The 18003-nt window shown below is 43.0% G+C and overlaps 1 protein-coding gene across 7 annotated transcripts in view; it reads left to right on the forward strand.

Annotated features, from left to right (window-relative positions):
• The window catches only part of col8a2 (collagen, type VIII, alpha 2), a 223073-nt gene that overhangs the window by 137441 nt on the left and 67629 nt on the right, over positions 1 to 18003 (forward strand). For 6 of the 7 annotated variants that reach the window (XM_072247123.1, XM_072247122.1, XM_072247121.1 and 3 more), the window contains one exon: positions 17761 to 17923. In XM_072247123.1, the coding sequence (XP_072103224.1) occupies positions 17779 to 17923 (145 nt within the window). In that variant the 5' untranslated portion in view covers positions 17761 to 17778. Of the gene's footprint in view, positions 1 to 17760; positions 17924 to 18003 lie in introns of those variants that run through there. The other variant, XM_072247127.1, reaches the window with a different exon arrangement.

An 18003-nucleotide genomic window follows, 5' to 3' on the forward strand; every position in this document is an offset into this window, starting at 1 on the left:
CTCGATCACATTTTACTTGGAACCTTCCCTTCAGCCCACCAAGTTCGTGCACGTGCATGTGTGTGTGTGTGTGTCGTTCACCAACATCACTTCCAGTTCTGGGTGAACCGCCTGCATTGCACACTGGGAACTGAAGTTCTTTTTTTATGTACAGACATAATAACATAGAAGAGGCAAGCATGTTAGCGGCTTTTAAGAGACATTTGAATAGGTACATGGAAGTAAGGAAGATGGAGGGATATGGACAAGGTGTTGGTGGGAGCGATTCATGTTTGGGTTTATTTTGATTTGCTTTTTAGCCGGTTTGGCACAACATTGTGGGCCGAATGGCCTGTTCTTGTTCTGTACTGTTCTATGTTCCAAGTTAATATATTAACTGAACTGCTGAAAGCGAAACTTATGAAACAGAGCATGGTTGTAAGGGAGATTTTTGGGGAAAACTACTGTAAAATATGTAACCAATAAATAAAACACAATTGCTGGAAAAATGAACTAGAAACACCAAAGGTCAGTCAGTATCTGTGGAGGAACAGGAAAGTGAATATTAAAATTAAAGGAGTGCTCTATAGCTAATAACAACTTGTCTTCCCCAATGCCCAAAATACAGACTCAGATAAAGATAAAACAGTATCTAAAAATATATACACAAGAGATTCTGCAGATCTGCAGATTCTTGAGCAATACCCATAAATGTTGTATGAACTCAGCAAGTCAGGCAGCATCTACGGAGGAGAAAAATCAGTTGACGTTTAGGGCCTTCATCAGGACAAAAAATATCAATTACAGTATATTTGATTTTAATATATAATTAGCTTTGGGATAGTTGAGGCAAGGTGAATACAAAGCACCATTTCAAGCTAATTCCTGTAACAAAGCTGAGGGAGAATAAATCAAACAGGTAATATGTCAATTCAGGGCTGAATTCAGGATTTCTTTTCACACAGCAATGAAAAGTAACCATTCTTGTTAACTGTGCGTGTATTCAGCTGATGATGTGTCAGCAGGATGCATCCAAGGGTAGCACACACTGGCATGGACCAGCACTCACCGGACTCCTGTCGCAGTTCAAACACAATGTTCCCTCTGCTTCTTCTCCCAGCTGCGCAGACCAGCCATTGCTCAGAGCCGGAAATTCTTTACGCGGCCTGCAAACTGCGCAGCACTTTAAACTTTCTTATTTGTGATATGTATACCACAAATATTTAGAATGAAAACTGAAAAAAGTCAAAAAAGTAAGATGTTTGGAGGAAAGTTTTTTTGGAGGGGGGATGTCAGAGGTTAAGCACAGCATCAAAATAGAAGGAATTCTCCTTAGAACAGAGATGAGAGGGAATTTCTTTAGCCCAATGGTGGTGTATCTGTGGAATTCATTACCACAGACGGCTGTGGAGGCCAAGCCACTGGGTATATTTAAAATGGAGATTGGTAGGTTCTCGATTTTAAGGGCGTCAAAGGTTACGGAGCAAGGGCAACAGAATGGGATTGAGGGGGAGAATAAATCATCCATGATGGAATGAAGGGAGAGACTCGATGGGCTGAATGGCCTAATTCTGCTCCTATGTCTTATGGTCATTACACAGACCGTGGAGGGTGTCTGGAGTACCCTGCTAGGGTGGTGGTAGAGGCAGATACATTCAGGGTATTTAAGAAACTCTAATGCATATGGATGATAGAAAAATAGAGCACTAGTTAGGAGGGAAGGGTTAGATTGATCTTAGAGTAGGTTAAAAGATTGGCACAACTTTGTGGGCCAGAAGACCTGTACTGTGCTGTAATGTTCTTTGTTTTACAATGGGCCCTGTGCTGGTCAGAATTAGAATCAGGTTTATTATCACCGGTGTATGTTGTGAAATATGTTGGTGTGGGACAGAAGAGACACTTCGTACAGAAGTAGTGTTGCTTCTTTGGTGATCGCTAGATGAGACAACATTAAGAGCAGAGCTAAATATTTCTAAAGTAAATTAGGAAGAACTTATTCCACTGAAGGGGAGTAGAAATCTAGAAATCTTCCTACCCTACCCAACAAATAAGAGACCCAAAAGACATGCTCTTCTTACAGTAAGGTCCTCCCCAGTTAACAACGACCTGACTTATGGACAGCCCCGATATACGAAAGAGTGTTTCGGTGACAACACTCACTCGACGGACTTATTGACTGCCTGGAGCTGCAGGCATCTTCTGCCATCTGGGAACTCGTCCTGGGACCACTTTTCCCAGCGGTTCGCAGTGATGGAACCCTGCTGCAGCTTGGACATAGACGTCTTGCATTAAGATGCAGAGGATGAGGATATGCTTCACTAAAGTTTTTGTTTCTTTTTATTTGAAAGCTTATAGATTTGTACATGATTAGATATGTATATTTAAAGTCAGAATGGGTTAGTTGCTCGTTTGCCGGGTTGTTAGTTTGCAAACGTTTCGTCACCAGTCGAGGTGACGTCATCAGTGCACAATTGAGTGTTGTTTCTGTCGAGTGCTCGTATTTATGTTGGCCTGGCTCATCGTGCTGATCGGTTGGCTGTCGCACTGGCCACTAATCCCCACTGGGAGATAGCTAAGTGATCTCCGCTGGCCCATATCCTTGGTTATCAGTCATTGGTTCCTTGGGTGTCTGTGGCTCACCCCTTGCCCCGCTCCCACAGATGCATAGGCTCTTAAGTTGTGTCTAGTTCAATATGCTTGATAATAGAGCTTTCTACCGAGAACCAAGTTTCTGAGAATTCTCCTGATTCCTTGTTTTGTGCTTCTGCCAGAACTTTTGTGGTTTCCCAGACGAACTTGCGTCCTTCTTGGTCTTCACGTACTGAGATGGGTGATAGAGGATTGTGTCTCTTACAGCTACCTGATGTTCATGTCGTCTGTTGGGTAGTTTTCTCCCTGTTTATCCTACATCATGTTTGGGGCAGTCTCCACATTGGATATTTAAAGTCGGCTATTTGGCGAATGCTCCATGTAACAGGAAACATTTGAGCCAACTGTACAGCTTGGCTTCTGGTGAATGTGCAGATAGGGTGGAATATGAAGTGACTGTTATTTTGCATGCTTAGTGCTGTCAAACAGGAATGAATTTCTAGGCAAATTATGTGTAGTTGGCAATGGTTGAAAAGAATTAGAAGGATAAGTTTCCAATCCTATTTTGTCTCATGTTCAAACCTCACCGACCAATAGATTTTTTTATTGGCAAAGTTTTCAAACAATGTGAACAGATGAGGTAAGTGCAGTTGCAACCAATTTCTACGGAGACTGAGTGCTCAAGTCACTTTCCAATCCTTGTGTGGAAGGAGCAAGTTTGGTTGGATCGATAGTCTTTTTAGTATAGGCAAGGGACATGAAACTAAGCATCACAAACTTGAGGAAAAAAAGAGTCCCGACAGAGGGTCTCGTTCCGAAATCTCGACTATTTATTCCTCTCCACAGATACTGCCCAACTTGCTCATTTCCTCCAGCATTTTGTGTGTGTTACTCTGGATTTCCAGCATCTGCTACGTAGAACACAGAACAGCACAGCACAGAAACAGGCCATTCAGCCCACAGTATTATGCTAAACCAGCTAAAAAGCAAATCAAAAATGCCCAAACACTAATCCCTCCTACCTACACCATGTCTATATCCCTCCATGTTCCTTCCATTCATGTGACTATCCAAGCATCTCTTAAAAGCCTCTAATGTATTTGCCTCTACCACCATACCAGGCAGAGCATTCCAGACATCCACTTCTCCTTGAGTAAAAAACTTACCCCTCATATCCCCCATGAACCTACCCTCCTCACCTTCAATGTATGCCCTCTGGTTTTAGAAACTCAAACCCTGGGAAACAGATACTCTCTGTCCACTCTATCTATGCCTCTCATAATCTTATAAACCTCTGTGAGATCTCCCCTCAGCCTCCAACACTTCAGAGAAAGCAACCCACATTTATCCAGCCTCTCATGATAGCACATGCTCTCTAAATCAGGCAGTGAACCTCCTCTGCACCCTCTCCAGAGCCTCAACATCACCCCTACAGTGGGGTGACCAGAACTGTACAGTATGCAATACTCCAGATGTGGCCTAACCAGAGTTTTATTAAGCTGCAACGTAACCTCCTGACCTTTGAACTCAACACCTCAACTAATAAGAACAAGCATTCCATAAGCCTTCTCCACCACCTATTTCTTCACATCTGTTGCAGAAGGGGTACTGACTTGCCATGATAGAAATAGGTCACTTTGCATCTTACGTTCCCTCCACATTCCACCACCAACTCTCTCCCATTATCTCTTTTGGCTGAATCCAAGCACACACTGCTGCATTTTGCACAGAAGTCTACTTCTCAGTAAAAATGGTTGTGCTATCCAAGTGTTCTAAATTCAAACCATTCCTTTTGAAAACCGAGAACTGAAGGGATCCAATTATCCACTCAACACTATCAGCCTTCAACAAGCTCCTCTAATTAAGGTTAATTAGCACAGCAGAGGGAGTGTCAGTGGGATAATATACATTAAGAAATACCAATTCTCTGGACTAGTTCAAAGTATAATACTGGAATAGAGTTTATTGGTAGCTTTGCTCTAAGTGGAGACTTCATTCCAGCAGTAAGTATTTTCCACTGGCAAACTCCTGCTAACTTTTCTGAGAACAGAGACACAACATATTTCACAAGGCAGTCAATTCACAGTTGCAGACATCTGAACGGTGTTTATTTTGATAATTGTGTCCCACCCAAACATTCGCTAATTAGCACAGAGCTATTCAGAGTCAAGTGTTAATACATCAGCTGATGGCGGACACCCAGCAAATAAACAGTCGGCTTCCTCGATGTGCCCAGTGCAATCAGATTTCTTTCACTAAATCAGGACAGGAATGAAGAAAGAATTAAAAAATAAACAATATTCTGTGTTTTCTGCCTTTTTTTGGAATATAACAAACAGCCATGGGAACATCGTATTCAGCACATTGAAGGAGAGGTGTGGGTGACGTTCTTCCTCGATAGTCCACAGATAGTGGCAAGTCAATAGCCCTTCTTCAAATGTTTAAATGTTCCAGATTAAAAATAATTCCAAGATGTGAAGAAACAGGATTTCTTTTCCACTCAAGTTTATTTTGAGGTTGATACTTACAGCCCGGTTACGCTACTGGCATTTGGGGGGCTGGGGGGGGGGCGGGGTGCAATGAATGTCCTCCATCTGTCTGTCCATACCATCCCACACAGATTGCTTACTCTGAGCTGAACCTCTGAACCTGAGGTCACAGTGGTCCACTCTTAGTCTGGCCTGGGTGACCCTACCCATCCCAAAGCACGAGGCCCTGACTTCAGCCAACCTAGCTCTCCGGGTCCCTGAAGCATGCAAGTCTCCAAGGCCTACGACAGGTATGTGGTCCTCTTAGGGGTTTGCTGTTGATAGTTAAGGTTTAAGCAGCACAACTTGCCTCTCCAGTGAAGAGGGTGAGAGATTGTCATATTTTCACCAGCACAGCGGTGTGAATGCACGTGCAAGGCAAGTGGTGCTTGAACACTGTTCCCTCTAAGCTGTATGGGCGCGTGGCCACACAGTAACGGAAGTGTTCCCATGCACATAGCCTTCATCACCACGCAGCTAGAAAATGTTTACGAAACATGAAAGATTTTCTTTGTTGTACTGTATTTCATTATAGCCCTCGATTGATAAATAAAATCAAAAGTTTGCAAATGTTGGAATTCCAAAGCAACCCGCACACAAAATGCTGGAGAAACCCATCAGGTCAGGCAGCATCTAAGGAAACGAATAAACAGTCGAAGTTTCAGACTGAGAGCCTTTTTCAGGGCTGAGAAGGAACGGGGAAGATGCTGGATTAAAAAGCTGGGGGCGGGGAAGGAGGATAGCGAGGAGGTGATAGATGAAGCTGGATATGTGGGAAAGATAAAGGGCTGGAGAAGAAGGAATGTGATAGGAGAGGAGAGTGGACCATAGGAGAAAGAGAAGGAGGAGGGGACCCAGGGGGAAGTGATAGGTAGGTGAGAAGAGGTAAAAGAGTGGGGAATAGAGGAAGGGGGAGGAATTAGTGTTCTGGAAGGCAAAATCGATATTCGTGCCATCAGGTTGGAGGCTACCCAGACAGAATATAAAGTGTTGCTCCACCACCCTGAGGGTGTCCTCATTGTGGCACTAGAGGAGGCCATGGACCAATATGTTAAAACTGGAACAGAAATGGGAACAGAAATGGGAATGGGAATGCCCCTCTGTATTAGTCATTTCAGCTGTTGGAGAAAGTCTCTGGCTATCCTCCCCATCAATGTGATCATTTCTAAATTCTAACCATTGAATAGGCATGCTTGCCTCCGGAATATGTACCCCCAACTCAGTCCTTCCCTCCCTCAGGGCAGAAATTATCACCTCAGTGTTTAATTGGTTCTGAGAATCTTGGAAGTGGTATCATACTAAAAGTCCTGATTTTAGTCTTTATACCAAATTTATCTTGGTGTAGGATTTCACTTGCCAATAATTTACTGTTGAAAATCCTCACTAGAGAATCTGTTAAACCTCAGTCAGACTAATGCTAACACTTCCAAATCGGTAATAATTTTCCCATGGCTGGGTGGACACAGCAATTTATTTCCTAAAGTTATAAGAGAAATTCTCTTCCAACCCCGGCCGACCAAAACCCCACCTTAATAAATAGTTTGGAAAGCGTTCACAGAATGTTACATCATTGCAGTGGGCTTGAATTGTTCTCATGTAATTGAGAATAATGAACAAATATCATCTCTTCACACTGACATGTTTACAATTGATCTTTGTGTTGAAAGCTTTATTAAAGACTGTTCAAATTTTTCATCAGTCCCATAGGAAATCGATTTACAGTTGAGTCTATGTTCATCAGGAGTAAGTAACAGTAATCCTGTTAAAATGGAATCCACTAATAAGTATAATGATCATTTCAAGCAAGGGAGAATGTGGCAATTATTGTCTCATCACTGAATTCTTTCCACAACCTACAGACTCACTTTCCAGGACTCTTCATTTCATATTCTCAATATTTATGGCTGATCTATTTATTACTTCTCATTCTTTATGCGTTTGCACAGCTTGTTGTCTTTTGTACATTATTCGTTTGTCCATGCTGTCGGGTGTGGTCTTCCACTGATTCTGCTGAGTTTCTTGTACTTACTGTGAATGCCCACATGAAAATGAATCTCAGGGTTGTACACATACTTTGATAATAAATTTACTTTGAACTTTGTTATTAGGTTTGAATTTCCATTGTCAAATCTCCCAATTTCACCAGAAACACAAGACCAGCCCCCATAAGTCTAGTGGCTATTAGCGCAGGTTGGGTGTTCTGTGCTGAGACTTCATAAAACCTTTCCTTTTTCTTATAAGACGCACATCAGCAACGTATCTGTCACAAAGAAGGACAAGGGTGGCAGAAGACCAGGAACACATGCATGTTCCTTTCCAAGTCTCACCCTCATCCTCACCATCCTGGTCTCAGCCAGAAACGTCAGCTGTTTACTCATTTCCATAGATGCTGCCTGGCCTGCTGAGCTCCTCCAGCACGCTGTGGGTGTTGCTCTGGAAATATATTATCGTTTCTTCACTGTAGTTAAGTCAGTGTAATAGAACCCAGAGGCAAGGGCTGCATCAATTCAAGAAGCCTGATTATAATTACCTACTCATGTACAATTAGTGATTCGTGATGTTGGCATCCTTTTTAATGATATTCATCTCATGAAAACTCGCCGAGAATTGATCGTCACACGTGCACCTCTCCCATCTCTTCCATGAGGCGCCCTTAGAATCAAGACTGACTGAAATCAGTGCTTCTGTCTCCTCTGCCACTCGCACATTACCGACAGACTTTGAGGACTATGGGGTCCATCTTGCAGATGACTTATAACACAGGGGAGCTTGTGCACAAGCAACAACCTCTTGGTCTTGAAGGAAGGAGTTCTGGCTCTCAGGGCTGGACAGTGATAGAGAGCAGAAAGTCTCTGTTCTGTTGCCGTCCACATCTGGCTTCAAAAAGTCCAAAGCAGGTTACTTGAAAGCAAACCAAAACCACTTAGAGACTAAGCACGGGGGGAGAGAGAGTGGTTGATACTGCATGATCCAATAACGAAGTCCCAAAGTCGAAGAATACATTTCGTCTTTTATTAAGGAACTAGCAAAACAAACAGTCTTGAAGCGATAAAACTAACAAAACTAAAAGTAATGATATAACAAATAAAGTGTATTAAATGTACTTAAGCCAAGCGTTCTTAAACAAATTCAAGAATATTCAAGAGTATTAAAGTGTATTTAAGCAAATTTGAGTGGTCAACAAAAAAGCTACCACCTCCGGCCCACTCTCTAACTCCACCTAAACTAGACTGACCAAAGACAAAGCATGAATACGTAATTAAACGCTTCACTTCCACCACGTCCCAACCCATGTGCCTACCCATGATAAACACACGGCACAAAACACAATACAGATAGAAAATAGATAACTGGCTCTTACCCAACTGTGGTCCGTGGACCCCCTCCATTAATGGTGGGGGTCCATCGCATAGAAAAGGTTGGGAGACCCTGGTCTAAAGGTTCTGTCATTGAGGATTTCAAAAGTTAGCCTACACTTGGCTTAAACCCTTACCTCAGGGCTGTACAGCACATGTGGCCATACCAGAAATATGAGATGCCAGGCCACACAGATCCAAGGGTCAATGGGACAGGAGCCTCTCCACAGAGTGGAAGAGCCTATTAGTAGCCATGCAATGCTGCCAAGTACAAACAACATGCTGAAACTAGTAGGTACTATATTTCCTGAAGAATTTCAGAGAAACGAGATGTAATGGATACACGGTCCTCTGACCTACAGAGGATTTTGCCGGGATCAATTATTGATGGTGATGAAATAAGTTAAGTGGTGAAGGGAGATCAAATGCACAGATTTTGAGCCATATGACAGCCTGATGTGTACCCTAGAATAGATGGGCACCGTTTGACTTTCAAACCAATAATATAACTTGTTGAAGCTAACCCCCCTACAATGCCTTCAAATTCTGATATGCCATTTGGGATTAGGGCTGCTGCCTGCTAGCAGATGGCAATTATTAATTCCAAATGAAAAAAAAATAAATGTTTGGAATTTTAGTAACATTTTAATGAGAGACAGCAGAAAATTCTCTCCAGGGTGATTACATCCCCTGAAAAATTGTTCCTACTTCCAGAACTGGTCCGTCTGTACAAAGGCCCTACATACAGACTGTGCAAAAGTCTTAGGCATGTGTGTGTGTGTTTCATGAGAGAGAGAGAGAGCTAGTGTGCTCAAGACCTTTGCACAGTACTGTAGTAACTTTATATATTGCACTGTACTGCTGCTATTGCTGCAAGAAGCAAATTTCATGACATACGTGAGTGATAGTAAACCTGATTTTGATATGGGTCTCTATTGTGGACTGAGAGTGGGACGGGGGCAGGGAGAGGGGAGTCATTGTTGGGAAAAGGGGAAGAGAGGGGGGAGAGAGTGGGAAGCACCAGAGAGACATTCTGTAATGATCAATAAACCAATTGTTTGGAATCAAATGGCCTTGCCCGATGTCTCAGGGCTGGGTGTGTCTGCACCTGCGCCAAACCCTGCCCCTGGCACTCCTCCTCTGCCACCTGTCCCACTCCCCTCCTGCGGCACTCCACCCTCACCATTCCCAATATCCTTTGCTCCCACCAGATTCACAAACTCGCTCTTTGCTCAGCTCCACTTTGACAGATACAGCACTATGCAAAAGTCTCAGGCTCCCTAGCTAAATACAGTATATATGCCTAAGAATGGTGCACACTACTGTAACTGACCACAAAACCAAATGTCACGTTTAGTTCAATAAGATATTTATTTGCTTAGCATCAGCTTAAATTCAGTATTTATACATCTTTTCTAATTACCTAATCCACACAGTTTGCCAACTGGGGTTCGGGTGCTTCTAATGTGAAAGTTAATGTGTGGGTTCGAACTGAAAACTGATAGGTGAGGCCATCTGTTCCCTCCAAACTGTGCAGGTGTACGGCTGTGCAGAAACCGAAACACTCCAAAGCATGCTACCTTTCTTGCCGCACAGCTGAAATAGGACACAGCTAGAAAATGTTTAGAAAACGTGAAAGATTTGTTGTTATCTCAATAAGGAAATGAGGAATGTCCAAGGCATATTCCATATGCCATAAAGATGGATGACACAGCATTATCTGTGTAAGGTACAACAATTATAGATGGGCAGAGGATCACAAGACAGTTGCAATGAAATTGGGGAAAGCACTTTCTGGAGTTCTGCACGTGGAAATTGGGAACATACTAGAGAGCAACACAGGGGCATCTGACCCCTCACTTCACCCCGCACAGAATCCAGGTTCATTCTGTGCATTCCTGAGGTTTAGTTATGTGTCATGTCCTATGACGTGGGCGGTCATGGTCTTGACATGATTGTTCTTGGCAAATTTTTCTACAGAAGCGGTTTGCCATTGCCTTCTTCTGGGCAGTGTCTTTACAAGACGGGTGACCCCAGCCATTATCAATACTCTTCAGAGACTGTCTGCCTGGCGTCAGTGGTCGCATAACCAGGACTTGTGATCTGCACCAGCTGCTCATACGACCATCCACCACCTGCTCCCATGGCTTTATGTGACCCTGATCGGGGATTAAGCAGGTGCTACACCTTGCCCAAGGGTGACCTACAGGATAGCGGAGGGAAGGAGCACCTTACACCTCCTTTGGTAGAGACATAGCTCCATCTCATGACCCTGTATTTCATCATACCCTTCAATTAATAAACAAAATCAAAAGTATTTTATTTTTCAATGTTCATTCTAAATATTCATCGTATGCATGTTACAAATAAAAACATTTAGAATGCCGCAGAGATTTCAGGACCTGTCAAAACTTCCTGCTCAGTGCAATGGTTGGTCGGTGCTGCTTTGAAAAGAAATAGAAGGAATATGGCCTGGTGCCCTTTTCCCTCAGCTTTCATCAAACAGAGTGATTGGCAGTAAGTTGTTGGAAGCACAAGCAGGTTTGCGATATTAATTGTTTGTTTATTTATTTATTATTATTTTTGTATTTGCAGTTTGTTGTCTTTTGCACACTGGTTGTCTACGGCTTTTCATTGATTCTATTGTGTTTCTTTCTATTTACTATGAATGCCCACAAGAAAATGAATCTCAGGGTAGTACAGGGTGACATATATGTACTCTGATAATAAACTTACTTTGAATTTCAAACTTTGATGGGCAAGGTGTAGCATCTGTTTAGCCCCACCCTCCCCGATCTGTGAAGCCATGGGAGCAGGCGGTGGATGGTTGTATGAGTAGCTGGTACATATCACAAGTCTTGGTTATGCCACCACTGACACCAGGCAGACAAGCTCTGAGTAGTGTTGATAATGACTGGGGTCACCCGTCTTGTAAAGACACTGACCAGAGGAAGACAATGGCAAACCACTTCTGTAGAAAAATTTGCCAAGAACAATCCTGGTCATGGATATCAATCAGTGCAGAAATGGGCAGAGAAGTGGCAGATAGAGTTTAATCCACCCAAGTGTTGCACCTTGGGAGATCAAATGTGAAGAGTCAGTACTGTAAATGGCAAATCTCTTAGCAGTGCTGATGAGCAGAGAGATTTTGGGGTCCATGTTTATAGGTCCTTGAAAGTGGCAACTCAGGTTGATAGGGTGGTAAAGAAAGCACCTGGTATACTTGCCTTTATTAGTTGAGGAACTGATTTTAAGAATTGGCAAGTTACGGTACGTTTCAGCTTTATAAACCTTTGGTTAGGCTGCATCTGGAGTAGTTCTGGTTACCTTATCATAGGAAGGATGTTGAGGCTTTAGAGAGAGTACGGAGAGGCTTACCAGGATGCTGCCTGTGCAAAAGAAGGCACGTGGAAAGGTTAGTTAAACTTGGTTTGCTTTCTCCGGAGCAGAGGAGGCTGAGAGGAGAGCTGATGGAGGTCTATAAGAATATGAGAGGTATAGATAGAGTAGACAGCCAATATCCTCCTGTAGGGTTGAAATATCTAATACTCGAGGGCGAGATGAGGGAAGTTCAAACGAGGTGTGTGCAGCGAGTTTTTTAAACAAAGAGGGGTGTGTGACTGGAATGCACTGCTTGTAGTGGTGGTGGAGGCAAATCTGATAGGGACAGTCAAAAGGCTTTTAGATAACATGGAAACATAGAAACATAGAAAACCTACAGCACAATACAGGCCCTTCGGCCCAGAAAGCTGCGCAGAACATGTCCTTACCTTAGAAATTACCTAGGGTTACCCATAGCCCTCTCTTTTTCTGAGCTGCATATACCTGTCTAGGAGTCTCTTAAAAGACCCTATTGTATCCGCCTCCACCACCATCGCCGGCAGCCCATTCCACGCACTATATGCTCATGAACTTGCAGGGAATGGAAGGACAAGGACATTGTTTAGACAGAAGGGATTAGTTTAGTTGGACATTTGAATCCTAAGTAGTTCTGCACAACTGTGTGGGCTGGAGAGCCTGTTCCTGTGCTGCACAGTTCTATGTTCTCAGGCTACACTTATCCAATCAATCAACTCATTCTATTGATAGACCTCTTACAATTTGTTCCTTCAAGAAGCCTGTCAAATCCATTTATTCTCTCAAAATTTAAAATGCAGTCCAGATCAGCCTTTTCAAATTACAAGTTTCACATTAGTTAGCAAAGTTTGGTTTTCTCCTGCCTCAATACAAGATCGATAACTTCACTTATAGAGCCCGTACCATGGAGTTTGAGAAAAGGAAGTGGGTTATAGTTGTCCCAGGGTGGGACTGAAGCATGCTGCTGGGAGTCTTCGTGTCGGGCTGCACTGCATCTGGACACAGATTGTTTTTAACACTGGGAGGCAGAGAAGGGCAGGTTCCATTTCCCTGCACTAACGTTCCTCAGGAAGCACAATAGAAAGTCCCGCTTTGGAGGTGTGATCCCAACTGCGCATATAGGCAAGAAATCAGAAGAATACAAAGGGACTGCAGCATTACTTTAAGCGAAGTCTTTTAGCAGAGGTTAAACCTGATGTTTACTCAATATTTATTTCACCGTCTTAAGGACACTACCCAGCAATTTTCAGCCAGTTGATGTTCATGGATCCTTGCGGAGGGAGTTTTCCCATTTTGGCCAACGTCCCCGCATTGGATTTTGTAGACCACATTGGTTTAGTCCAATAGCTTGGTGTACAAAGTACTTTCAACTCATGACCAACTCTCCCTGGTCTCTACCCATGAAAATCGAGAAGGACACAAATTCGACCGAGCATCAGTGAAAGCGATGGCGCAAGCAAACACGCGATATGCAAGAGAATGCCTAGAAGCGTGGTTTTCCGCACAACAATTCTGTAAACAGACATGTCGACCTCGATCCGATCTATGAGCCAATGCAGGCAAAGTTCCAGACCACAATGCGTGAAGTTTGCCACACAACCAATCAGTGACGTGATTTCCTCCCCACATCACAGCTGAGTTTCCATAGTGACAACCAATCAGTGGACTGATAAGTATATAAAACCAAACTTTCAGAGGACACACCACAATTAAGGGGTACAGGGGTTTTTTATAGAATATGACGAATAAACAGGAATAGGATACTAGGATGGTCAAAGATGGGAGGGTGAAGTGTAGGTTTGTGTGTGTGTGTGTGTGTGTGTGTGTGTGTGTGTGTGTGTGTGTGTGATTGGGTGAAGGGATTTAGAATGTATGTCTAGTGCACATTCTGGAGCAGAAGGTGGCGGTAATGCACCATTAAGCTAGATGCCAACCGCCGTAAAAAGATACAGACAGACAGACAGACACACCACAATTATCAGCACACTGATGATGTCTCCTTGTAAGGTGACAAAACCTTTGCAAATGGACTGTCAAGATCAGAGAACAACTCAACCCAACCATCAACCACCCCAGCTACACATTTTCCAAATTATTTCCATTCATTAATCTTTTCACAGCAAAATCAGTTTTTAAAAATAACAGTTATATTCTAACCATAGACTCAAATATACAAAGATATCTGCAAGGAATTCTCTGGAAACCAAAATTAAACCAAACTTAATCCATTGTTTGAGATTAATTTTGATTCCTGTCTGCTTTTAAAGGGGTGGCTTAACCATAAGTCAGCCCATCTGCAGAAGAATCTGCTTCTCATATTTGTCTCATTAGCTACCACAGATCCCACAAACTGAACAGGAAGCAAGTTACTCTCCACAGATCCCACAAACTGAACGGGAAGCAAGTTATTCTCTATAGATCCCACAAGCTGAACGGGAAGCAAGCTACTCTTCACTGATCCCACAAGCTGAACGGGAAGCAAGTTACTCTTCACTGATCCCACAAGCTGAACGGGAAGCAAGTTACTCTCCAACATGAGGCACTGAATTTGAAGAAATTAGTCAATAAGCTATTTACTTCAAACTAATGAATGACTAGGTTAAACTATACTGCAAAAACATTCTAGCTGAATGCATTAGTCAAAGTGTATCAGAAAGAGATTAAATGGCACAGTGGTAAGATTCGTAAAGCCAGTGCCACACAGTGCCAATGACCTGGTTCAATCCTGAACTCTGGTGCAGCCTGTGTGGAGACTGTAAGTTCTCCCTGTGACCGTATGAGTTCTCCCCAGTGCACTGCTTTCCTCCTACCTCCCAAAGATGTGCATGTTGATAGGTTAATTGGTCACTGTACGTTGCCCCTGGTGTGTAGTGAATGGCAAAGAGTCTGGAGCTGTGTGAATAGGGGGCAAATGAAAAATGGGCATTAATATAGGATGAATGTAAATGGTTGTTGATGGTCAGCACAGACTTGATGGGCCAAAAGGCCTGTTTCCATGCCCTATCTTTCTATTACTTTATAATCTTTACTGTGCTTACACTTTATTGTGAGTTTATTGCCTATATAGGAAGTCCAGAAGCCACAGTGTAAGTTCAGCATCCATGCTTTAAGAGGAAAGTGTGTGAGTTAATAAACTTCACTATGCTCACAGACTTTTCTCTGAGAGAGTAAATTCTGGAATTACACTGTGCCCTCCACACTTTATACGCAATTTCTCCCGGTGTACTTTCAATAGCTTAAATTCTTCCTCAGAAGCAGAGAATCCATCCTTCAAAGTCAAATCTTGGAGAAGCCTTGCATGTCCTAGCCTGAACCTGACTGATGTGAATTTCATTTAATTGGGCTTCTGTGGTAGGAATGTAAATTCATTTCTCCATTATCAGTCACCATCTGGTAATTATGCAGTGTAGCCATAACATAAATATTGTCAGCAGATAGGAGAAAATAATTTTGCACTTTTCCCAAAAGTAACTTAGCAGTCATTACGACTCTGCATGTTGAGAGACACGTCTAATGGATAAATTCACAACTTGTATGTTTTGGCTTCAAATGTGTCTTATGTTACAGAAGTTAGAGAAAAAAATATGTTTGAGCAGAAGGGCCAAATGTTGCAGAAATTAATACAAACAGTTCTAGCCCTCCCTGTGGCTTACACAGTTATTAGCAGACAGAGAGGTCCCTTTGTCATCTTAATGTCGGCTCAAAACAGCTTCCCCTTGTGCAGTGGAGATTTAATTTACAACTAAAATAATAGGAAAGAACTGGATCTAGTTAAAAAAAGATGAGGTTGGATATTTAACTTACAAGTAATTAGTACACTTTATAAAAGTACTTGATTAGGTTTTAATTGTTGCTAAAAATAGCAAAGATTATGTTAACACTTTGTAATAAATAAAAACAACATACTGGAAATATTAATATTAGATCATCAACTTCAAATTTTAACTCAGCTTTTCTCCCCACAGCTGCTGTCTGAATTGCTGAGTATTTCTGGCATTTTCTCCTTTTTTTTCAGGAACCCATCATTCACAGCTTGAAGGCATTGGTGTTCCCACACCAGGCCGTAAAGTTACCAGTCAGCACGCTTTCCTCCACACATCTGTGGAAGTTTGCCAAGGTTTTTGATGACATGCCAAATCTCTGCAGTCTCCTGAGGAAGTAGAGGCGCTATTGTGCTTTCTTCGAAATTATATCCAGGACAGGTCCTCTGAGATAGCGACACCCAGGATTTTAAAGTTACTGACCCTCTCCACCTCTGATCCTCCGATGATTACTGGCCCATGGACCTCTGGTTTCCCTCTCCTGAAGTCTACAATCAGTTCCTTGGTCTTATTGACATTGAGTGAGAGGTTGTTGTTATTACACCACTCAGCCAAGTTTTCAATCTCCCTCCTGTAGGCCAGTGGTCCCCAACCTCCGGGCCATGAAGAATGCAACGTGCAGCGGTAGCCGGAACGCACCCAGCACATCTTTAAGATGAAAGCCGAAATAAACAAGCTAATTAATGAAATAAACACGCTAATTAATTCATCTGGGACGACATTTACGTGCCGGGCGGCAATTAATTAATTAGCTTGTTTATTTCGGCTTTTTTCTTAAAGATGGGCTGGGTGCGTTCTGACTACCGCTGCACCACTGCATTCTTCACGGCAATGTATCAGTCCGCGGCCCGGAGGTTGGGGATCACTGCCATAGGCTGATTCATCACCACCTTTGATACTGCCCACAACAGTGGTGTCAACAGCAAAATTGTATATGGTGTCGGAGCTGTACTCAGCCAATTGCTTGGAATCAAGTAACATTGCTTTGTGTCTCAGGGTTGGGTGTGTCTGCACCCCACTCCTCACAGCCCCTCGCACTCCTTCCCTGCCACCTGTCCTGCAGTGCTCCACCCTCATCAAACGGTTGACGTTTCAGGCCGAGACCCTTCATCAGGACTGGAAAGGGAGGAAGGTGACGCCAGAGTAAGAAGGTTGGGGGGAGCAGGGGAAGGAGGCTAGCTGGAAGGTGATAGGTGAAGCCAGGTGGGTGGGAAGGGTTAAGATCTGGAGAAGAAGGAGTCTGAAAGGATAGGAGAGTGGCCAATAGGAGAAAGGGAAGGAGGAGGGGACTCAGGGGAAGTGATCGGTAGGTGAGAAGAGGTAAGAGGCCCAAGTGGGGAATAGAAGAAGAAGGGAGAGGGGAGGGAAAAGTTTTTACCGGAAGGAGAAATTGTTATTCATGCCAGCAGGTTAGAGACTACCATATGGAATATAAGGTGTTGCTCCTCCACCCTGTCAGTGGCCTCATCTTGGCACAAGAGGAGGCCATGGATTTTTTTTAAGCTGAGATTCCACTGTTTGAATAAAGCATGTTCAGGGAAAGCCAGGTACTGGAAAGTAAAGGAGAAATTGGGATTATGACAAGTTAAATATATATTTGCAAGTGGCAAAAAATGTGTTTAACTGCGATTCTAGATTGATTGCAGTTGTGCACTCTGTTGCTATTGGCACTCGTGTACAGAAGCTCAGCAACAGTCAGAGAGCCTGTGCTGAGTTTGTAAAACTGTGCATGCACCGTACATGAAATGCCAATCAAAACTATACCTTGATAATTGGGGCAATTGCATTTCAGAGCCATTGCAGCACTCTCAGAAATTTCTCTGGCGCTGCCAGTACTTTAGCAACCCTGTTAAGCCTGGAAAAATAAAGAACAGCTATTCATAATTTGTGTTCTGCAGAACAAAATAAAAACTGTGCCCACTTAAGGGTGTGAGTACAAAGGCTTACTCTGAAGTAGAGCGAATATTTTGAAGAAAGCTGATTTTACCTAGATACAACTGCTTTCAGCTGAGCTCCAAAATAAGACTGGATTTTGTTTCCAACACCCAGACTGATAGCTATGTACAAAGATCTGCTGTCCTCACTGCTTGCTTTTTTTTAACAACAGTTCTTCTTTCGCCTCTTACACAGATCACACGGGAAAGGACAATGCTACAAATGGATATTTTCGTTCTTTTGTTGATGACCATCGTTGACTATGTTTCCAGTGGCGGCTATTCTTCAAAGTACATGCACCCAATGACCAAGGGCCCACTGGGACCTCCCTTCAGAGAAGGCAAGGGGCAATATATAGGTAAGCCGTAATTTGGAGCAGATTTTGTAGATTGAACCTTAGACAGAGAAGTCTATGCAAAACAAAACACTTAATTTGTT

Source organism: Mobula birostris, chromosome 30, assembly GCF_030028105.1.
Source record: "Mobula birostris isolate sMobBir1 chromosome 30, sMobBir1.hap1, whole genome shotgun sequence".
In the NCBI taxonomy this organism is placed as follows: domain Eukaryota; kingdom Metazoa; phylum Chordata; class Chondrichthyes; order Myliobatiformes; family Myliobatidae; genus Mobula; species Mobula birostris.